Here is a 23,704-nt window from a genome sequence, read left to right on the forward strand (position 1 = left end):
TGAAATGTTTAATTTCGTGAGCTTCTCTATACACCTATCAACCTTTCAATAAGGAGGAGACTGGCCTTCAATGAGTTTACCAGGAAGGGTCACATCAAAAAGCTTCATTGCTTTGTATGTCATCGCATTGACATTCTCAAATACAAAGAATTTTGACGCCATTTTTCCTTGTATTTCAATACTACTACCGGACCTCTCTAAAGCCGACGGCGCAGCTAAGGGTTGTGGTGTACATTACAATTAATATTCTGTGACAGTGGTCAACATTACATCAAGAATCAGCCCAGATTCTTAAAACTTCGCAGAACCTATCGACAGGAAACGCCCTTTTTTGTACCTCCTTTAAACCATGTTCAGACGCGGTTTCGTATCACTTAGTATAGCGTTGATTAGGGATAGGAAGTGTTCATATTGATTTCGGAACGTACGGTTCTATGAAACGGACCAGTTCCGTTCTGATAAAAAGAGTGAAACGAAAGAGTTTCGATCTGTTTTGCTTTCCAAAGTCTTCGTTTTTGACGTTTCAAATTTTGACGTTCACACAGACGGTTCGTTCTGGAGCGATACCGTAACATCTGAACATGTGGATCTGAGATTGAGATGAAAGAACTTTGGTACACAGTATGTCGTCTTACCTGTGCATTGCGTATGATATATCTTGTAAGCCTTTGTATGAAATATTGTTCCTATCCAAAAGAACTTCCCTATTGAGAAAAACATGATATTTCATAGGATGGTTTTGTACGTACATGCTACTTTATATTTATTTTTATTTAATTTACATGAAAAAAAAACACAGATCAAAAATGAATTTTAAAATACATAGATAATGGTATGAGAATCTATGGGATACTTTTGTATTGTTGAGAAACTTTTGTATATCCAGGTATATCTTTGGCAAATTTGTATCTCGATTCGCAAGAGATTATTGCAGTGGCATAGGGACTAAAACATGTCCCCATAATCAATGCCAACGTAGGGGCGAAAGTGCTACCCGTTCTTCAATTTTTTATTTCAAGCAAAAAAATGTGAAAGACCTTAGTTAGAATCTTACTCAACTTATATGTTAAATCTATTCGCCATAGTTTTATTGAAAAAATCAAAATTTATTTCAAAGTAAAAGCTTTTCGGCTACGCCATCGTCAGTACAAACATAGAATGATAAAAAATCAAATTTTCTATCAAAAATGTTGAAAAATTGCCTGATTATCTACAAATAAAATAAAATAAAATTTGTGATTTTTTATCATTTTATGTTTGTACTGACGATGGCGTAGCCGAAAAGCTTTTATTTTGAAATAAACTTCATATAATATGTTACCTGAGGTTAGTGTTAATTTGTAAAGCTTTAGCCAACAACCGAGCGCCAATGTCCCCAATACCATTACCACTAAAATTTATAAAAGAGAAAAAACAATCTAAAAAAGACTTCAGCTATTTATGAAATATCACACAGCCAATGAATTATTGTCATATGAATAGAAACAGGGTGCGGTCACTTAAGAAAATCAAGTCAAATTCCTGGACTTAACCAGAGCCTATTTAAGGACCCTTTAGCACTAACTGATTAATGATCAGAATGTATGTTTCTTCGTTGATCACTTAACTAAGGGAAAAAATAAAATATTGTAATAAAGGACTGACGAATTCCAATAGAATAAAAGAATACAAATTTCAAGACATTTTATTGATTTTTTGAGTTTTACAGGACGCTCTTCCGGGACTAAATAAAAGCAGGGACTTCCAAAAACTTTCCAAGACTAGGTGGCCACTGTGTATATAATTTCTCCATTGAACTTGTTTTGTATGTAAAAGACATTGAACACATTTTTGAAAGCCAACCATAATGAGTAGCGGGAAAATTTGAAAATTAAAGTTTGCCAGTTTTAATCTATATTTCTATGAACAATGGCCTAGCTTGACACAAAAAGTTGTCCTAATTGTCCGAAAATTTCACCTAATTTCTAAAATTGGTTAACGTTGTTGTAGGTTTTTTGTTGCTTTTTTTGATAGGGGTATTTGAAGGCAAACAAACCTGATATCGATCGTCCGAATGGACTCATTGGTTCCCAGACAATCAAATAAAGCGGACGCTCCTAACTTCAATTTATTGTCTGCGATGAATAACTTCTCTAATGGCTAAAAATCGAAAAAAAGAACAAGTTGCAATATTTGAACTAAACCCGTTTGTTCATAACATAATATTATTTCTCTTTATTCTAAAAAGCAGGGATGCTCATTTTTGGTTTACTTTGAGATGTTAACAAATATCGGCAAAACTAGTTCCCAAAGTGTTATAGTGTTATTGCGGTTTAATGCCTGGGGGGAGGTGGTTTAATGGCTGAACTTTTAGAATTTTTAGGCAATTTGTCTCGTATATTTGAATTACAAGGTATTTTTTGTCTATACACCTTACACTATGTTCCATCAAAACTTTTAAACTTTTAACTTTTAAAGAAAACTGGACTTTTTAATTTGATTTCGAATTTTCGAAGAAGGGGTGTTTCTAAGGACGCTGCAGTATCATATCTTATGAGAATTGCCGCGTTCTTAACATTCCCATTAACATTCTAAAATAGGCGAAGTATTAATTCAGAGTTGTTGATTAAGGGTGTTTCATAGAACGCAGGAATACATATCATAGATTTTTCAACTGATAAAATTCAAAACAGATGAAATATTGATTTTAAATGGTTTAGTATGGGGTGTTTCTAAAGGAACGCGAAGTCAAAATGAAATCCAAATCGGGTGAAATATTAATTCAAAGTTGTGTTAAGGGGTGTCTCATAGAACGGGGCATTCTCGTCAAAACTAGTTCCCTAATTACTATAGAGCGCAAAAGCAAAATAGCACAATTTAGTAGCGAGCCAGTAAGATGAGGATTTCAATGAGATTGAAACTCAATACTTCGCATCACTAGTACAACTGCTCTACCGACTGAAAGACATGGAAATAAACAATTTTTTAAATGTTAATAAATTAATAAATCAAAACCTATCCAACTCGTAAGAAATCAATTTATAACTCTGTCAAAATACTCACCAAGGTGTCTGTCATAGCCATATCAGCTAAAGACTCTGAAATTGCGTTTATGTGTCTACAAAAGGAAAGAGAAAATTATTATTCTATCGACTCCAGATAATCTTCACCCAATGTGCGAATCTTCGACCTTTCTAAGGAAAACGATGCCTTAAAGAGTTGCATCGTACTCCAGATGAATTTAGCACTTTCTTTGTTTTCTCTTGGCATGTTATCTTTTTAATCTAATGATAAATGTAAATTTTAATTTAACGCTTGTTTGAGAAATTCGCTTCTAGCCTTCCGTAAAAAGTTCATTGATCTTCATAAAAAAAGCGTGTATAACTCAGATCCTCCGTCACCCGAGACAGTTTTCTAGTCCCTTCACTTAACAATGCCTTATAAACCGGTCTCCATACCGAAATTTCCATAATTCGAACTAATTTTGTATTCCACGTGCGTGTTCGAGTTATGGTGACTAAACTATATTAATATACATACTTTGATTTGGTGATTGTGGATGAAAAATCTAATTCTTTGATGGATGTGCTTTTCTCAACTGCTTCACAAATCGTTACCAAGTCATTATCCAATGCTATGACAAATAAAATCCGTCTTACGAGAATCAAATGTTATCTAGTCTATACTATAGACATATTCACGATGGAAAACTTAAACTCCGAACCAAGGAGAAATGGCGTTTAACTTTTAAACTAGTTTTTATTTTGATAAGCTACCAATATCAAATTGAAATGTTTATATTTTACCGAGAGTTGACTGAGCACTTATTTTCATCATAGTATATCATTATTCTATCGTTATAAAAGGTTTTACTTTATTTACTAGGCTATATCAACGTCAGCAAATTCTCAAGAATCTTAGCATATCTATTGTAACGTAACAGGTTATCTAAACATGTGCTTGGGCCGGTGAAAAAAAAAAGGAATAATTTAGACCGACCAATCATGGCATTTTTCGTGAAATTTTTCGTTCACTTGACAAAAAGGCTCAACTCACCGTTATTGGAAAGGTTAAGTTTCCGTAAGCATCGTATTTGACCGATTACTGAAGCTACTTCTTGTGCTGTCACTGACTTCAGCTGAAATTAAAAAAGATCAAGAGATTGTGTATAACTTCAAAGCTCATTCCAAAAGTTGAGTTTGTGTTTTAAAAGACGGAGGGCGTATCCAACTTGGCGGAGAGACAAGGGTAGAGGCGATCAACCTCAAAATGTTATATTGACCTGAAAGTTTCGACCTGGTTACTTTTGAATAATTTTAACCTTTTTCAGGCTTTTTCAGGCTCTTTTTAAAGCCGATCTAAACATATGTGAAGCTGTTTGCGGACTTTTGCTGACAAAAGCAATGCAAATAATTTAAATGTTGCGTAGAGGGCGGGTGTATATGCATCGAGAGCGCTAGATCTACTTCTCCTTGAATACTTTTGATGTAGCGCCGTTACACGTTAATCTTTAACACTGCAATGGTTCTTTGCGGGTACCACGCACTTTCAAAAAAGCGGATGAACCTTGGTTCAGGGTATATAAAGATCAGTGCCATTATGTACTTTTAGAATGAAAAGATTCTATTGCCAAATAAAACAGGGCCCTCCCGGCGCTCCGGAAACTTCCGGAGTTTTCCAGAGCAGCTAAAAACACTTTTTTTCTCTCCGGAAAGTTCTGGAGCTCTTCCGGTGCATCCGGAGAAAGTGATTTTTAACACGTTCCAAAAAACCGTTTAAACATGGTTACAAAAATATATTGATATGATGGTTCAGCCTTTAAGGAAATTGAATTTGTCACGTTATTCAAAAGCATCACTGGCCGAAATATCGAAATAAATAAAAAACGTGAGGTTTCACTTCCATGAGTCGGCTGATTCTTTTAAAATACGTGCGTGCGCAGTTAGTTGTCATATGATAAGCGCAGCGAACGTTATCGTACTTATATCGCGGATATCGTGCTCTGGAACACCGGAAGTACTCCAGAATTTTCCGGTGTTCCGGAGCGCGAAAAAAACGGCATTTTTTGCTCCGGGAGGGTCCAAATAAAACAATCCACTGACGTAACGATTTTCCATTCAGTTTCTTGGTGAGTTACAATTTGACCATTTTCGAAAAAAAAAAAGCCTTTCAAGCGTTCTGACGGAAGTTGATTTTCTTTATTGCAAAGCTTCGAAAGTTTAAAATGCCCGGAAACCTGGGCTAAAAATATTCGAAATTATCGCAAAGTGGAGACGTTACTGCGTAGAAAAAAGCCGTGAAGTTTGGTATAGGCTATGTTTTCTCGTCATCTTGTTCAAAGCGATCCTATCCGCCTCTCAAATACTATTAACTTAGCTTTAAACTCTTATACATACAGAAGGCTATATTACCTCATTGTGTGATAGGTCCAACTCGAAATCTGTCAACAAAGGATTGCTCATCAATCCGACCATCATTGCTCTGAAATATTGACAAGTATAGAAAAATGCAACACCTTTCGTAAAAAGACAGCGTGCTTATAAAGAGAGCTGAGAATGTTGTTAAAATCTGACTCATCCTCAAAAGACAAGTTATATCAAGGAACTTTAATAAAACTCTTAGCTTAAAAAACTTAACTTGGAATACATTTGTCAGCCTCGTTCCCTGTATACAGTCAACTCTCTCTAATTTGAACCTCTATTATTCGAGACTCTCTATAATTCGATTTAAAACATTGGTCCGCTCAGCTTGAAAATCGTATAAACCACTCTCCATAATTCGAAACCCACTATAATTCGAAGGGAATTCTTGGCCCCTTGAAGATCTAATTAAAGAGTCAAATGTATTACTAGCATTGGCTTTTTGATTTTTACTGATAGCGCCATATAATAATACCCTGGTATGTTTGTTTTGTATAAGGAGGAAACTCGCATCAGCCAACACTAGGGTATTCTCTGGAGCCCATCATTAAGGTTAATAATAATAAAGCCTGAACACACTGGCATGAGATTATACATTTCGTTGTATCAATTAAATGTCAAATTTGACAAGTGAAGAAAAAATCTTTAACGAATGCTTTAGAAAACGGGAGTACTTCGCACAATATAGCCCAATACTATATATTCAGAAGTAGATTTTCAGATTAACATAGTTTTGGTCGTTCTGGCGAGAATAATAAGGTAAAAATTTTATTAATTAATTATCTTTTTTTTCAATAGTATCTGAATAATATTTTTACAAAATAAGAATTATAATTTAAATAAAACTACCTTATCGGTAGAAATCTATCGGTGGAAAATGTACGTCGGTTATAAAATTTCGTCGGTAAAAAAAAATCGTCAACAAGCAATTTTTCCGTCACTTTTTTCCGACAATCTAAGACCGTTAAGGTAAGTTTAATTAATGATAAGAATTTCAAATACAATGTCGTCTTTTCTTTTTCTTACAGTCCATTTCATGTCTCCATTCCTTGTATGTCTTGTTGAGATATTCAACTGGCTTTTGCGGCATTTTGACTTTCACGTTTAGCGTTGACTGTATAATCCCACATACCTAACCCGTTGGCATTCGTTTTACTGAATTCAAAACTCAACGCTCTTTTATCTGCTCTCCAGTTCTCATGAAAACCATATTCTTTATGGAGTCGCGTCATCGTGTTACGGAATAGACCTTTCTCCAATGTTTGGTGTCTATAAACATATCTATATCATCATCATAATGGAGAATGCCATTCGAACGTACATAACTAATGACGAATCCACCCACGATCATATAAGACACGTTATTGGCATTCAAGTGGTTTGCAACAAGCAGCTCTAGAAGGTGCATCATCTTTTGTCGGCAGCATGGAGGTGTATCGATTCTCATATGTCGTACATGGTCGTAAAATGCCTGACATTCGTGAGTGTGTTTCGTGCAACCTATCGAGGTGATTGTATTGTCCTCATGTACGATCCACTTGACTCTTTTATGAGGTCTCTTTTCTGTTTCCTTGCTACTTATCTTATACGGTAATACTATATCTTTAAATAGGCTTTCATAAAGCACGATGCAAGTGGTATTTTCGAGAGTTGGGTCATATTTTTCAGTCAATTCATACAAAGTCCAATCAGCGGGCGAATATTTAAAAGTGTTGCAAACTTCAAATCTCACTTAAGGGTGGTTCCGCAAAAGGTTATATCTGTCATGAAATATCTTTTCAGATCGCGTATAATATGGTTTCTTTGGCAAACTGGTGTGATCGGCAGAAGGGGCTTTCTTAGCATTTAGCTTACTCTCGTGTTTCTCAGTTGCGGCAGGTTTGGGTGCGTTTCTAGAGCTACTTTGAAATGATTATTCATATCTTGTGATCGACAACCTGTGCGATGAAAATTTACCATTCATCGTCATTTGAAAACCTTTCGTCAAACGAAAATAGACAAATAGAATACCACTCAAAGTCAATATCACTACAATGCTACCATATTCGCAAGCTTTTAATCGTCTTGTCGTCATATTGTCCAGTGAAATTTCGAAGAAAAGTAATTTCTTTAAAGACTGGTGAAAAACACTGCATCCACTTCACCGTTGAAGTAAAACTAGCCGTATTGTATAAGGGTTGCGAAGCGATCCAGACTCCACCTCAATTCGCAAGTTGCTAGCAAAATAAGAGACTCTCTAAAAATCCCTCTTCTAATAAAGCCGCTATAGAGACAGGGTCGTAAGAGCCTTAATGCCCCAAACACATTACATAATCCACGGCGGCACAACACCCGCCGCTGCCCGCCATCGCTCTTTTGTTTTCCTTCTATTTATTCTAGTGTAAATGGTGCCTTAAGGATCGAACTATTTTTTTCTCCATTTAACAGCAAAATAAACATTAAAAGCCGAAGAACCACTGCTTAGATTGCTTAGATGCGTGCCGCCCGCGCGGCAATTTGATCAACTTCAGATTCTAAGTCCGTGTTTCGGCTTCCGGTAATTTTGTTGCTGTTCACTGCTAGGGTACACCATTTTAAAACGGCATTTTTCGCAGTCCTAGCTACCAAACCGAGAAAGTTTTCGTGGCTTCAAGCCAAACCATTCAAGGTCATTTTGATAAAATCATCGGTTTGAAGATGTGATTTATATAGCAAATTTCATAGCAAATTTTCGCTTGGGATAGAAGTTAAAGGTACGTGCACAATATAGCAAAACTGCTTCGCTCATAAATTCGCTTCGCAAAAATGTCTTTTTTTAGAGTGAAACTTCTTTTTTTCAAATCATTAATAATTAACCAAATGCCATTTTCTACTGGATTAAGATTTAATTTATAAATGATTGGTTTTGTTTTGATCACAGCCTACTTTTGATTAACTACCATTTTCATTTTATTCAAATGTTTATCATCCCTACCACATAATCAGCTTGGTATTCCTTAAAAATCTGAAATAGATAACAGCGGTTTTACTCAATTTATACTGGGTGTCTATCGAAAACAACTACACGTTTTTTTTATAAGAACCTTAATTTGGCTCCGAGCCTGGAGTTCCTTATTTTTCCAGAGAATTTCCTTATCCAATTCCTTTACTAAGCTACTAATATTGAATTTGCTAAGTGTAAAACAAAAGGCAGACAAATTTTGTTCTACAAAGTGTAGGTTAGACAATTTTTTGTGTTGCAACATTATTTTTTTCAGAGTTAGATAATTCTCTTTCTAGGCAATAAAAAATTGTTAGCTGACTGATCTATAAATTTATTTCAAAATTTGGCTGTTAAAAAAAGTACATTACTTTTTCATGCCTTACGGCAATTATCAGACGTACAATTAACACATTTTAAAACAACTACGAGTATGTACAGATTCAGAAGAGTAGGAATTGATTAAAAGCTATTAAAAGTAATCGCTATAAACAATCGGAGAGCAGTAAAAAAATGTATAAAAATGTTTCACAAAAATGATTAAAAGATCATAAAAATTCATAAAAATTCACTAGTCCGGTGGGACATACTGTATTTAAAGTTTTTCAATAAATGTTTGTTTACGTGCCTGCATGTGGAAATTAGTTCTGAGCGCTTGTTTAATAGTTTTTCTTTTGAGCTTATGATGTGGAATTTCTCAGTGAGACACAAATTACACGATTTTCCTCCATTTACAAAGGGTCGGGCATGATCGATAATTTCCCATGTTAAAGTGGGTGTGATGTCTCGGTTTTGAAGGTCCCAAACATTGAGTTTCAAGCCCGAAGGGCTAGAGGCGAAACTTTGACCCTTCTCAGGCAAAAGAAATTGAAGCCACTTATTTCCCATCCAAAACGCGCATAGAACACGCCGTAATCATGACGATGGATTGTATCTAGTGGTTCCTTTGTTTTGGAGGACTACATTTTTTGAAATCTAGCGATAGATTTTAGTTTCAATCCAGCGTTTGAGTAAAAACCACGCGCGGGCGTTCTGGATGGGAAATAAGTGGTATCATTTCCCATCCAAGAGTCTCGCCTCCAGCCCTTCGGGCTTGAAACTCAATGGCCCCAAACATGTTTTGACAACTCGGTCGAATTTGCTTTATCTTCATGTCGGAAAGTGTGATTATGTTGATTCCACCGCAATTTGAAAGTGTTTTCTGTGTGACCAATGTATTTTTCTTCTTCTTCTTCTTTTTCTTTGCTTCTTCCTTTTCATGATTGTACATTTGTAAATTACTTAAGACTGCTTTTTGCGGCAGTTGCACATTTTGGTTTGCTGACTGATCTATATAAAGCTGAGTGGTTAGCTCTTCATCTCATCTCATCTGAGTAATTACTACAACTTCAAAAAACTTTTTATCCGGATAGAAGCATTTTTGAGTAAGAAAAGGATTAGCATACATCACACTTCTGGTTTTACAAAAGTTTTGGTCTTGGAATTTTCAAAGAAACAAAGCATTTGTCTCGGCATCTCTTCGAAAGGGTGTGACCGGACCAAGTTGGTGCGAGCGTTTAGAAGCATTTAGACCGTTTCTCCTTGACGGGGACTGGGAATAAGTTCGAATTATAGAAAGCTTCGAGATAATAGAAGTTCGAATAAGCGAGAGTTTATGGTATTTCACTTACTTGACACTTTCCGAGGGAAGTTTTGTATTTGACAGCGACAAAGTGTTCAACGAAGCACAAGAGCTGAAAAACTAGAAGAATAAAAATAAATCAAAATATAAATTCGCATACCTTATCGGGGAAAACTTCGTCGGGGAAAAGTGACGAAATTTTGGACAAGTGACGAAAATTTTCCCCGGCCTTAATGCGTTTACCAACTACCAGCAAGTGACGAAAATTTTCCCCGACGAAGTTTTCCCCGATAAGGTATCTATGGCCCCTCACTCTTTTGCCGAGAAAGACTATTTTGAAAATTTTCAGGTATTTTTTCATAAATTCCTTTCATATTGTCTCGAATTTCAAAAGTTTTCTCCATGGTGGGAAATGTCAGTTTACTCCAATATTTGGCCGCTTCACTTCAACCCTCAAGCCGGGGGCCCTGACATCATAGTCCTTATTGAAAGTGAGGAAGTAGGTTATTTGCTTTCGGGTAAGCATTATTAATGTAATTTGTTACAGAGAGATTCAAATGATGGAAAGTTATGATCTATTGATCCGTGAGAAACATGTTCTGTGCAATCAAAAGTATTTTTCGATGGTAGAGAATGGAATAAAGGTGTGACTACCTGTTGAACTGTGGGAAGTGATTGTGTTTCTTTTGATTTTCTAAAAGGAAATGAAAAAAAAGGTAAAGCAAAGGAAACGCAAAAGTGATACACACTGTAAAAAGAAAGTTAAGCTTATTGATTGTCCATAAATCGGTCAATGACATCAACAAAATTATACAAAATAAAAGGGGGAATTGTTTAGATCATGTTGTTCACTTTGCATAACAACAAAATCGAAGTAGTGTATGTACACGTCCCAACTAATTACATAAAACATGAATAGAACCTTACCAAAGACTAAAACGACTTTAAAAAGACTCACTTGTAGGAGAAGGGGTTGCCAGAGAGATCCAGAACTTTCAGATTTTGCTGGCATCCTCGCATCAGTGCTCCAAACATCTGAGAACAAAGAATCAACAACGAATATCAGCCATTTTGAATATTACATATTTTGCTTGAAACCTGTGCTCGACAATGCAATGTTCATTTGAAACGCTAAATCAATTCATAATTACAATAATATACCAAGATTACTAGAATGGAGAAAACTTTGCTGCAATTTTAGATGGAAATGTCGTTTTCTTTAATCAATGATTTACGTCAAACCTGCACACACCGCACTGTAATGTTAATTTGTGATACTGATAGGTTGCAAATAAATAACTGATCAAAAATGAAAACGTTTTCAATCTACATCGCTTATTTTTAACTCTGTTGCAGACAAGATTAATAGATTTTTGATTTCAAACATGTCTACATTTATTTTTTTGTCAATATGTATTTGCGACGAACCTTTTCTTTAATGGACACCCAGCTTTAATTTAAGAGTATAAAATACTAAAATTGAAGTAACGTTTAGAGTTCTTATTCAAACAAAGAAAATCAGTAGTTTTTACAACTTACCAATTCAAGAGCACATTCAGAGTTTGATAGTTCCAAAGTTTCCAGTGCGTTCGGTTGTGCAAGAAAGTCGCAAAGTGGCTGACAATGAAAAAAATTATTCTTTAACTTTATCATTAAAGTGAAGTAAAGTAATCAATTTAAAAGAATCTCAGGTAAAAATTCACTGTTGATAAAAAAAAAGAAACCTTAAACTCAGTTGGTCAAAGTAAGGTTTTTTATGCGAGACGGAAAATGGACTTTACACAACAAATTAGCACACATTCTTCAAATTTTTGGTGAATATACAGAATTATGAGGCCGAAAAGCCTCTTTATATACTTCCCTGAGACGGAAATCTGTCTAAAAACAAAAACAAAATTAACATTGTATAAAAGTAGATAGCTTTAAAATGAGGAGCATTTGGGTTTTTCTGTTTCTTTGCCAAAAAAAACCTTTTAGATACCTGGGCTGCATCAGCTTTAAGCTGATTTCCACTCAAGCTTAATTTTGTCAGTGTAGAAGACATGTTCTTGTTATTTTTCAGTGAGTTGATCAACAAGCTAGCTCCTTTGGGTGTGATACCAGAATGTGAGAAGTTGATTTCCTCGAAACCATAAGATAGCAAGCTGAATGCCCCTGCAAATCCTGACACACCTAAAATTCAAAAAAGGGGTTTTTTTATGTTAGTTCCAATATGAGATTTTATTCACTTGACCAGCCCCTTAGTCTTAGGCCTAGAATTTAAAAGCATTCAGTAGCAAAGGAAGCAAATAAGCGTTATCAAGGCTAAATAGGTATACTTGATAATTGGCTAAAAGTAGAGTCAAAATTATAGAAAAGCATTATCCACCTTATCAAGATCCCTGACAAGCAAAGGTTCCTCCTGTTCCATGTAAAACTAGTACAAGGAATGACTAAAAAAATGTTACTCATTTGAAATAAATGATAAACCACTTAATATCAGAATAATATCCATGTTCATATAATTGAAAAAATAACCTTTTTCTTCGATATTGTTTCGCGAAAGATCAATCCTTTTGAGAACTTTGTTTGGATTGGTAGTGATGGCTTGCGATAAACGATGTGCATGCTCCCTGAGAAATTGAAAGGGGAATTGATGTGTGATTTTCAATGAAACTTTCGATTATATTCTTGAAGAACTCATTAACACAATTCCAAAAATATATAATTTACAATAATGTTTACTTTTTCTATACCGAATAATAAGGAATTGAAAATTCCTATATAACACCATGGCAAAAGAATTCGTGATGTGTGATACGCGCGACTAGGTTTTGGGATTTTTAAAACTTATAAAAAAGAGAGAGAAATGATTATTCAAAGAGAGAGAATACACAATTTACAAGCAACCAGGTTGCTAAGGTTCCAGGGCTCAAATTTGCAGGCTTTTCTCATTATCTCGTAATATAAAAGCTTTTTAGATAATCTAACCATGTTAAGGGATTCAACTTTGGTCTTTAGAAAAGTAGCAAAACTAAAATTTAGTTAATTATCTTTGTTCATTAATATTTCACATTATTTTAAATTTCAAGATAGGTTTGCTTTGTTATTTTGTGAGAGTCAGTCCAAAACAACACCAAGAAGGTGTTCAAAGCTTGTAAAAAAGTAGTGTGAGATATACTTATTCAGGTGGCAATTCACTATGATGACTTCTTCTATTGAAGATGTGCGCTTGACAACTTTGATGATGGTATCAGCGAGCTCGTTTGTCTACAAAAAATAAAAGCATTTAAATGAAAATTTACGTTTCATAGAAATCTTGGTTTAATAAAAAGGGTAAACTGATGATTTCGTTTTTTGATAGTGCCATATTAATCAAATCGCCTTTTAGATAAATACTTAATTCCCAATGATAGAAATTTGTTAAAAATAAAAGTACTCCTATGAACAAGACTACTTACTAGTTTTGTATTTTTAACAATAAGTTTTTCGAACCATGCATTATAACCAAGTGCTGCCACAAGTGGGACCAACTCTCTATGAAATGAAATAAAATATTTTGAAAAAAATGCTAATCAGCAAAAATAATAGCAAACAAAATGATCAATTAAAATGGTGTTAAGTATCCACCAAAACTCTTTCTTATAAAGGTGATCATAATAGGTGTAGTTTTTAACATGGTCCTGGTTATGTTGAAGTATAGTTTCAAATGGAAGTTTAACAGTCCTTTGATACCTCTGCTCCAAATGATCAAAGTCTTCTAGCTTGAAATCCTTGCTACTATGGCTGCCGTAGATTTTGTTAATATCCTGTTGAAAAAAACATGAATGTAGGATTACGAAGTATCAAAGTAAATTTGAGAACCTCCTACCCTTTTTGCTTACCCCTTGTTTTGTAAGGCAATTTCTTTCAAATGACCTTCTTTCGAAACAAAGGGAGTTCAAATTTATACAAAATCGCAATCGTCAAAATTAAGATGAGACTCAAATTTTATTGACTAAAGCTTCAAAAAAAGAAAACAATTTTCATCATTGACATTGTTCAAACTTTTTACATTATCAATTTAAAACGATGAATTTGTCTCACTTACCCATACAATTTCAGCAATAGGTAATTGGTTGTAATAGTCAGCCAAAAACAAATAGGCCTGTGCTAACCCACCTACAAATACATAAAGAAATTTTAAATTAATCAATTGAAATATTAAACACAACTCATTTTAGCGTAAGTTATCAGTTTCACAGTTCAGGTTTTGTTTAGGTTCATAATAACCAAAGCAGCAACTGTGACCATGTAAAAACAATTGAATGACTGTCTTAAAGTCCAGGATTAATGCGCTATTCACATTTAAACATCAACTCTTCCTAATTTTAAACGTCTTCATGGTAGAACCAAGGTAGTATGTCTAAAACTTAACAAAAGGAAATTCTCCTTTAATTCACCAAACATATAGTAGAGTAACTCACCGCACTGCTCTTCAGAACTTGCAAAAGATTGAACAATAACGTTTGTTTGGTTTCGAATAAGTTGTTGTTTTTCTTCGGACTCCACTTTGATTGAGAGTTGTTTGCTATGAATTTAAATTTATGAAATATGTTACTCTAAAGAACTAAAGGTTATTGGGGCTATTCCAGAAATAGTCTGTACCCCCTATGTTGAGGAGGTGTGACGTCCAGGGTGGTCTGGAAAATAAAAAATCCAGGGTCTGGTTTTTTGAATGATAAAAATCGAGGGTGGTCAGTAAAATCGGGTTGAAAATCCAGGGTGGTCAGCATAACGAGGTCGAAAATCCAGGGTAGTCCAAAGAAATGTGAGGAAAAAATCCAAGGGGGTCTGGAAAAATTGGAAAAAACTCCAGAGGGGTCAGCTTTAAAAAAAAAGATCTTCTCAACAATTGGGGTTTAAATTTTTTCTGCAATAGCCCATTGATTGTTATTCTATTTTCTTTATCATATCGCTCAAGTGTAAATATTGGTTGTGTGGAATCATAAACTAGGTCACAATAGGTATTTTATTCCAGAACATACTCAACATTTGCATCAAGAAGGTTTTTCTTCAAGAGAGCTTTGACATAAGAGATGCAACGGTCCACATCATCTTGACTGACGAAAGAGAAGGTGTATTGGAACTGTTTATCACCAGCATTTACTTGTGCGCTCAGCTGAAAAAGATAGATATCAAAATAGGTAACCTGAAAAAGGAGAAAAAAGAAACCATCAAACGTTGAGTAAAGTAAATACATTCTGTATGTCATTGTGATGTGAGTTGCACGGTGTTTTATGCAGTGAGTACTCTCTTTATCTTCAATTTTTAGAAAACGCAACGAATCAAATCTTTTTTTGAAAATTGAACAAAGAAAGATCTTAGAGAATATATATTTGAAAATTTCTGTTTACAAAATCAAAGTTAGTTTAACCTTAAGTTTTACAGTAAAAAGCTTTCGAGATAGTATACATTTTAGGAGACAGGTTAGGTACAATAAGAAAAATGAAATAAAGACAATTAGGAGAACAAAGCAAACACTGTAAGATAATTTTGATTAAGAGAGTACTTTGTGGCGTATACATACAAAATAGATGCAGTTGCATTTTACGTTACTTCCATTCACAGTAGGACAGTGCGCATTTAATGATTGTTTATGCATTTTAAAAAGAAAATGGTTAGTAATTTGTGATACCAATACACTAGCAATATCAAAATAGTAGAAATAGTATTATAGAACATAACAAAAAGCAATGATAACACAGACAGCTTCAAGCAGAGATTTATGACAAGTTCATCAAGTCAGCCAAAACTTGTATACAATTTGATATACTACTCATTTAATTTTTATTCACAGGAAAATTCTGAACAGTTTATTTTTTCTGAAAAGTTGAAATATAATTTACCGTAAGTGGTTTAGAACCATCCAAAGTGATCAAATCCAGTAGATGAAAACTAAAATCAACCTAAAAGAAAATGAAAATAACAATATCAAATATAATGATATTAATAATAATAATCAAAAGCTTTTCGTTTTTTTTAGAATTATCATTTGATTGATGTATGATATAAGAGAGCATAAAATGAAAAGAGCACATAAATAATTAGTTGAACCAATTTTTAGAAAGTTTGAAAATTAATAAGCATCAAAGGGTTTAATAAACACCATCTTATAGGTATTATTCTATCTATAAAATTAGACATTAGCCCTGCTACTCAAAAGACGTTTCCTTGGAACCAAAATGAACTATTTTTGCTTTGATTTTGAATTCACTGGTAAGAGAATGTCATACGTACTTTTGCTTGACTTGATTTCTTTGAAATGACATACACTCTGTAGCTTGTAATGGCCTAAAAGGAATGTAGATAACATGTTAAATCATATAAAGATTGTAATTTCTACTGGATAAGGTTTTATTTTCAGTTTATTTAGTTTTTGATAAAAAAATCTAGATAATTGATGTATGAAAATTAAAATTTTTTATATTTCACACTCACTCAAACAATTCTATTCTAGGTTAATAAAAAGATATCTTACCAATATTTTGTTGTCTGGCTTGTCATGTTTTCCTTCAAATTTACATTTTCTCACAAATATAATCTTGGTTTCTTTATTCCCAATAGCTTGCTTTGCGGCTAAAAAAAGTTAATGATAATAAAGTTAATAAAAAACACTCTTTTTTGCTTCAAATAAATGAGAATCATACTTTGAATCGAAATCATTTAAAATCCTCAGAAATAATACAGGAATTCATTATAAGTTTGGCAACAAATAGCCAAAAAATCGTCTAACACAAGAAGAACGTTTCTGTACGCTCGCAAACGATCCTAAAAGGTTAATATTTAAACTCAATAAGAAGGTTCATGAATGTTCTACAGCGTTCCTGAAACGTTCTAAGACATGCTTAAACTACTAAATAAAAGGAAATGATCAGGAACGCTTAGAACGTTCCTTAGAATTCTTAGAAGACTCCTAAACTTTCAAGAACAATCCATATTGTCCGTATTATTGAAACGTTCTATTTTATTTGAAACTAAATGTGCTTGTGATGTTGACACATATTAAAGTCTTTTCAGATATAATTGGTAGTGGAAACAAGAATGCCTGTAACTTTTGATAGTCAAATATAATTACAAATATTTTTGTTTGCTTGTTTTAGAGAATCAAAAGCGCTATATTTGAATGTATTTTTGGCTGAAAAATTTGCGATTTTTAGCAGTTAAATTTGCGATTGCAAAAATTGAGCTTTTTTTCTACTTATGCTACAACGTTTATTTTACACCAGTGGTAGTTCAAATTTAGGTTAAGAAGGTTGTAAAATTTCAAGGCAAACGGAAAAGTCCTTCGGAAGATATGGGACCCAAAATACCCCTTGCTAGCACCTTTCTGTGAAATATCAAATCTCAAAATTTTTACTAAAAACGGGGGTTATGTTATCTTTTTTGAACAGTGCAATCAAAAGTTGGAAAGTGTTATGTGTTGATGCATTGATATTATTGGTATCATTGATTATTTCAAAACAAGTGAAATCACAGTATGCAATCATATTTATAGAAACGATCAGCATATTGAACTTATATATATTGTCTTTTTTATTTTTAAGTAATTAAAGAACTTTGCTAATTCCCAAAACGCTAAGCACAGTTTGGCTATGAGGTCATTATTGTAAAAAACATCGTAAAATGTGTTATGATTGAAAAACTGTTTCATTATCACTACCCCTATTCTTATTTAAAATTTGGAGATTTGATGTTTCACAGAAAAGCGACCCAGACTCCACCTCAATTCACAAGTTGCTAGCAAAATAAGAGACACTCTAAAAATCCCTCTAATAAAGCCGCTATAGGTATAGAGACAGGGTCGTAAGAGCCTTAATGCCAAACACACCACATAATCCACGGCGGCACAACACCCGCATTAAAACGGCATTTTTCCCAGTCCTAGCTACCATACCGAGAAATTTTTTGTGGCTTTAAGCCAAATCATTCAAGGTCATTTTGATAAAATTATCGGTTTGAAGATGTGATTTATATAGCAAATTTTATAGCAAATTTTTGCTTGGGATAGAAGTTAAAGGTACGTACACAATATACGCAAAATTTCCGTTTTCAACAATAATTGCAGAAAATAGCAATAATTGCCGTTTGTATCTTAAACCAGGGGGGGGGGGTGAAGCAGTTAGTACAAGACATCATGCCTACTAACTGCTTTCTCGGAAGAAGTTAGTAACACCACCACCTTGGTACACTTAGTACAGTTAGTACTAACTGAATTTAGCCTTGAAAAAGGCTTTTGACCTTCATAAATTCAATAAAATCTAATAAAATAAAATTTAATATCTTAAAAATGATTCAATTTTCCATAGCTTTAAATAGGAAAAAACAACATTTTAGAAAATCAAATTTCTATTGCAACCAGCAAATTGTTTTTAAGATTTTAAAAAAATATTTCGAAAATTTGAAAAAAAAATCTACTTCCCAAAAATTTTTTTTGGTAAAATATGGTCTTTTTTTTAAATTTTGTCACAAAATCCTATTTTTTACACAGTTAGTACCAAAATTTGGCAAATTTTTAGCAGGGGACCACCCTTTTTTGCAGTTAGTACATCTGAGTACTAAGTGATTTTATCCAATTCATATGGCACACCACCACGGTACTAATTGGCATGATGTCTTGTACTAACTGCTTCACCCCCCCTGCTTAAACACCCAACTGTTAAAAAGCGCTGGGTTATTTTTTCATGAATCCCTTTAGAAGTTTTGCGGTGCATTTTTGTGCTTGCGAGTCCAGTAAAATGATATACTTTAATCGGATTAACTTTTGAGAGATTAAATTTCGCAAGCAAAAATAATCGCGAAATTTTCTGAATTTAATTTTGTGAGTCAGGGTTTTGTAAAATTTCACGTGGATTTAATTTTGCGAATAAGCCTGAAAACAGCTGAAAAATAGTCATTTTTTGTCAAAAACTGGACTTTGGACTGATTTCTCCCCCGAATATGCGATTTTAAAATTTTTATGGTGGATTTAATTTCGCGAATCAGGAATCTCACAATTTATTGTCCTTTTTGGGACTGAATAACCGAAATTTGCTACCTGAAAATAAATTGTGAACCATTCATACAGTTTTGTGCAAAATTCTAGCTTAAATAAGCTGATAGTTTTTGCACTATTTTAGAAAAGATAAAAATGGTTGAATCCCTAGTGTTAAAGCACAGAAAAGTGGTTAATTAAAGCACAAAAAGTGGTTAGTTTAAATACATTTGCCTTTAGGACAACAGATTGTCCACGAGAGGGGCCGTTCAACGATTTTAATTTTAATTATCTTATGTTTGAGGTATTTCGAGCCTGATCTGTAAGGATCTTGAATAAATTTTTGTTTTAAAGTTGATTTTCATGACAATTAATTGCCCATACTTTACAACATTTAGGACAATTTATTGTCCATTTTTGGACCTTTTTACAAGATTTTAGAATTGGAATCTTGTTGTAAGATAATGTTCTACATGTGTACCAAATTTTGACTTGATCGGAGCACCCTATCAAGACTTATTGATCTTGGATAACTCATTATCCTTTCAGTTAGGACAATTCATTGTCCTTTTTAGGACCGCAGTTCAAAAGCTATATCTCTATAAGTATACCTTTTACAGTTACGGGATCAGCATGGGTCCGAAGACGGACCTTTTAACTTAACCATGGGTATCAATGTAGGGCTTAGTAGACATTTATGAGTCTGTAATTTTCAAAACTAGTCAGGGGTGTAAAGATGGTGCAATAAAAAAGCCATTTTTGTACCTTCTTTTTGACAGTGTCCCCCCCTCTTTTTTTCGACCTTTTACGCACAAACTCTTACAATCTCTAACTATATTCCAAGGTTATTAAAATGAAGAATACAATAATATGAATCTGATGGCAGAAATAACTTTGCAAATTGCCAAATCTTCCAAGCCCCCCCCTTAAAAAATTAACCCCCCTCTTTTTGTCCAAGCCACCCCTTTTATTTGAAATTTTCACAAGCCCCCTTCTTTTAAATTCAGTAAATTTCTCAAACCCCCCCTTTTTAAAGGGGAGGGGGGAGTGCCCACTATGAGTAGGCTTTTCTACTGATTGCTTCCCACCGCTCCTTCGCAGCTGTTTATCAAATTTCCACCAATGACGTTGCTGCATTTCAAACGGCCCTTCTTTTTGGCACCAGTGGCCTTTCAGTGCCTTGCACAACGGACGGCTGTAAAATCCCACCCTTCATAATATTTATTTGTTTCAATCCGTGATCCGTGGCTTAGGTTTTTTCTCATCTTCAATTTACTGAAGAAGGCGGGAATTTGATGCAAGAGTTAGATTGTCAACAAAGCGCCGTAAAAAATCATTGAATAAAAGAAGAACTTAAAATCTTAAATATTTTCATTTTGAAGAATAGGTGCAAAAAAGTGAAACCTAGAAAAGTTTCATTTTTCATTGCATTAATGGAAATGGGGGATTTGGAAAATTTTCCATGTTTAGTTGTTTGCACAAACCCCTGTAACCCAGACCCGATCAATCGAACTTGTCGAACCAAGCGAACAATTGAACAATCGAACTAATCGAACTCCATCGAACGATTAAAGTTTGATTAAAAAAATTAGTCGAACCTAATCGAACACTCACAATTTTTTAAGCAATAGGAGTTCGATTAGTTTGGTCAGTAAAAATTAGTTTGATGATTCTAAATTCTAATATATATCTTCACTCACTTGCAAAAAATTTATCGAGGCACATGATCGTCATTTCAACAGTTCCCAGACTTAAGGTTTATTGTACCTTGATATTTGTCTATCCGGAATAAAGTCCGTAGTCCCTCTATTGCGCCCATGATAACCGAGTACGAGTGGCGGAATATTATTACGCCCCAATAAACCGCCTCTGGGTCTGGCGTTAAAAGGATGCAGGAAAAGCAGTATATAGACTTAAACCCATATATCAAGATTACGGGATTTCAAGTACGGGCCCCGATTTTACTTTCGTTTTCAGTGGTTTTATTTTCTATTTCAAGCCAACATCTTAGGAACAGGGTGCTCGCCCATAGTTACACCAGACCTGATCAATTGAACTTGTCGAACCAATCGCACAATCGAATTAATCGAACTCCATCGAACAATTAAAGTTCGATTAAAAAAATTAATCAAACTCTAAGATTTTTTAAAAGATTGTGAGTGTTTGATTAAGTTCGATCAATGGGTTTCGGTTCGATCAGTTCGATGAACCAATTTTGTTCGACAAGTTTGTGCTGCTCCGCCACAGTATATTAGCTTCTTTTCAAAGCCAAATTCGGAATGTAAATCGGGAAATTACTACAGAAAACGAATTACACACTTTTCCTGTATCCTAGCGCCAGAAGCGGTTTGTTGGGGCGTAGTATTCCCCCACTCGGCCGCGCGCGAAATCGCAACAGACGGGCTACAGACTTTATTCCCGATAGGACAAATATCCGGGTACAAGGTATATACAATAAACGTCAAGCTGTTAAGTCCGAGAACTGTCGAAATGGCAATCGCGTGCCAGGACAAAGTTTTTGCAAGCAAGATATGAGGATTTAATATCATCGAATTAATCGAACTTTTTACTGACCGAACTAATCGAACTGCTATTGCTTCAAAAATTGCGAGTGTTCGATTAGGTTAGATTAATTTCTTTAGTCGAACTTTAATTGTTCGATGGAGTTCGATTAGTTTGATTGTACGATTGGTTTGACAAGTTCGATTGATCGGGTCTGGTTACTGGTATAAGGGGCGACGTCCATATTCAATCTTGCCACACGTAACGGGAAAAGACCGTTAGTTTTCAAACATACCTACCCACCACCTTAACGGTCTTCATGATTTGACCAAAATTTTACCGAAGCTTTCATTCCCGCTAAAATCAAAACAAACGGCCCGCTACAAAGGTCGCCATTTTCAGAGGTTTACAACGGCCAAATTCCATCACAATTTTTAAACGGCCTTTGTTTTTAAAACTCCCAAAGCAAGAATGTTATACTCTGAAACCACCCCTAAATTGCTCAGGGAAAGGATTTTGGATAGCATGCTAAAGGAAAAAGTGAAGAAGTGAGCGCTACGATAAGCGATTTTTGATTTTTTCCTTGGAATTTTTAGTGGAGTTTCATTTTGGTCATCAATGCCACAGCTAACTCTCAACATTCCGATATACCTACCCACTAACGGTCTTTTCCCGTTACGCGACTTTGAATATGGACGTCGCCCCTAAACAAAAAAATGAAAGTTCAAAAACAAGCGAAATCTTACCAAGATAATCAGCCTTTGCTTCCTCCATTGACACAGCCATTATCAGTTTTATTGAACTTTAAACCATTAGGTTAATATTTCATTTTATTTGAAAAAAAATGAGGAGTCTTTTCCTGGAAGATATCAATGGAAAGTCATTTATTCCCTGTCCCCTGGTCCCGTCATCAACTTGTCACACCGAGCTCAAAATTGCAACTGTTTTCATTTTTCGCTGGAGGCGGGCCACTTTGTCTTGATTACCTCACTTGCTTACCGAGTTTTTGTAATAAAGATAACGTGAATAATCGAAACTACCATAATCAAGCAATACTAATAGCTACGCTGGGCGGAAAGTATCAACAGATACTTTCATTATTATTTTTGTCCGCTTGGCGCGACTTTTACGAAAAGATCTATCGTTGAGCTATGGAATGTTTGTTTTGATTTTTCTTTGATCAGTGCCGACTGTCTTTTTCCTTGTGTTCAGTCGGGTTCAGCCATAATTGATAAAGTTTGAGCCGACTGTACTATCTGGAAGCAAGGATCCGCTGTCATCGTCTGCTGTTTTTAAAGTTTTTTAGATGTAAGTATAAAAGTGTAGTCTCCACAATAGACAGAGCTCCAGGATATAGGCATGGCTAAAGGGGGCCACTAGTGACCCCCCCTTTTTGGCTGAACTTTGCTTTTTGATAAATTTTTATGACACTGAGACACTGAGTCCAGTTACCGTCAACTGCTCAACTAACTTTCAGTTAGCCACACTAGCGTCCCGCCAAAATACGTATCAAAGATTAATGCTGCGAAAGCGCTATATCGTTTACTTGACTCTCAAGCAAAAAAATGCACCGCAAAACTTCTAAAGGGATTCATGAAAAAATAACCCGGCGCTTTTTAATGAAATTAACATTTTCAAAAACTTTGAGAAATTGCCTAAAATTTGAGCCATACCCATAGATGAAAAAATTTGAGCCAAGCCAACCTTGAAAACTAATTTGAAGATCAACTTACCAAGAAAAAGATCTACGGGGGAGGCGGAACCCACCTAGATCCGCGCACTACCGGATAGGCTATCTCCCGGAAATTTTGCCGGACCTCAAACAACGACCCATTTACATGTGCGTAATTGTTTTTACTTTAGCGTATAAACAAGGCCTTAAAAATCAAAGCGCTGTCTCGGGAATTGAATGACAAATTTTGGTTGGTTGATTTTGGCTGCTGCACGTTTTATTTTGTTTCCAACTTTCAAGTTTTAATTAATATTGTCTTGCGAACTTGATTCAGGTAACTCTCATCCTTGTTGTTGAAATGTATCCTGTAGATGACTGATGTTTTTTTTCTCTGAAAGCTAGATTTCCTAGTGTGACTAACTGACTTTGGCCCAAGATCACAAGTGTTTCAACCGGTTTTCCAACGAAGCCATATTTTGGTTTAGTACAGAAATTTTGCCTGCTCAAATCATAAACAACAAAATGGTCAATCTCACTAAAGCAAAACATTGCGACCACG

General features: G+C 34.7%; 1 protein-coding gene across 2 annotated transcripts in view; it reads right to left on the reverse strand.

Moving 5' to 3' along the window:
• Positions 1-22,486, reverse strand: part of LOC136800902 (F-actin-uncapping protein LRRC16A-like) — a 43,371-nt gene extending 20,885 nt beyond the window's left edge. The window contains exons 1-23 of one of the 2 annotated variants that reach the window (XM_067057513.1): positions 22,220-22,486; positions 16,479-16,576; positions 16,238-16,291; positions 15,847-15,906; positions 14,986-15,119; positions 14,425-14,528; positions 14,049-14,119; positions 13,694-13,767; positions 13,420-13,495; positions 13,140-13,228; positions 12,497-12,591; positions 11,961-12,151; positions 11,519-11,596; positions 10,938-11,014; positions 10,634-10,673; positions 10,029-10,099; positions 5,391-5,460; positions 4,036-4,117; positions 3,520-3,613; positions 3,043-3,097; positions 2,036-2,139; positions 1,322-1,390; positions 636-704 (exon numbers count right to left, since the gene is read on the reverse strand). In XM_067057513.1, the coding sequence (XP_066913614.1) occupies positions 636-704; positions 1,322-1,390; positions 2,036-2,139; positions 3,043-3,097; positions 3,520-3,613; positions 4,036-4,117; positions 5,391-5,460; positions 10,029-10,099; positions 10,634-10,673; positions 10,938-11,014; positions 11,519-11,596; positions 11,961-12,151; positions 12,497-12,591; positions 13,140-13,228; positions 13,420-13,495; positions 13,694-13,767; positions 14,049-14,119; positions 14,425-14,528; positions 14,986-15,119; positions 15,847-15,906; positions 16,238-16,291; positions 16,479-16,576; positions 22,220-22,259 (1,895 nt within the window). In that variant the 5' untranslated portion in view covers positions 22,260-22,486. Of the gene's footprint in view, positions 1-635; positions 705-1,321; positions 1,391-2,035; positions 2,140-3,042; positions 3,098-3,519; positions 3,614-4,035; positions 4,118-5,390; positions 5,461-10,028; positions 10,100-10,633; positions 10,674-10,937; positions 11,015-11,518; positions 11,597-11,960; positions 12,152-12,496; positions 12,592-13,139; positions 13,229-13,419; positions 13,496-13,693; positions 13,768-14,048; positions 14,120-14,424; positions 14,529-14,985; positions 15,150-15,846; positions 15,907-16,237; positions 16,292-16,478; positions 16,577-22,219 lie in introns of both variants that reach the window. The other variant, XM_067057512.1, reaches the window with a different exon arrangement.
• Positions 22,487-23,704: the final 1,218 nt, after the last annotated feature.

Source organism: Clytia hemisphaerica, unplaced genomic scaffold (genome assembly GCF_902728285.1).
Source record: "Clytia hemisphaerica strain Z4C2 unplaced genomic scaffold, Clytia hemisphaerica genome assembly, whole genome shotgun sequence".
Classification (NCBI taxonomy): Eukaryota; Metazoa; Cnidaria; class Hydrozoa; order Leptothecata; family Clytiidae; genus Clytia; species Clytia hemisphaerica.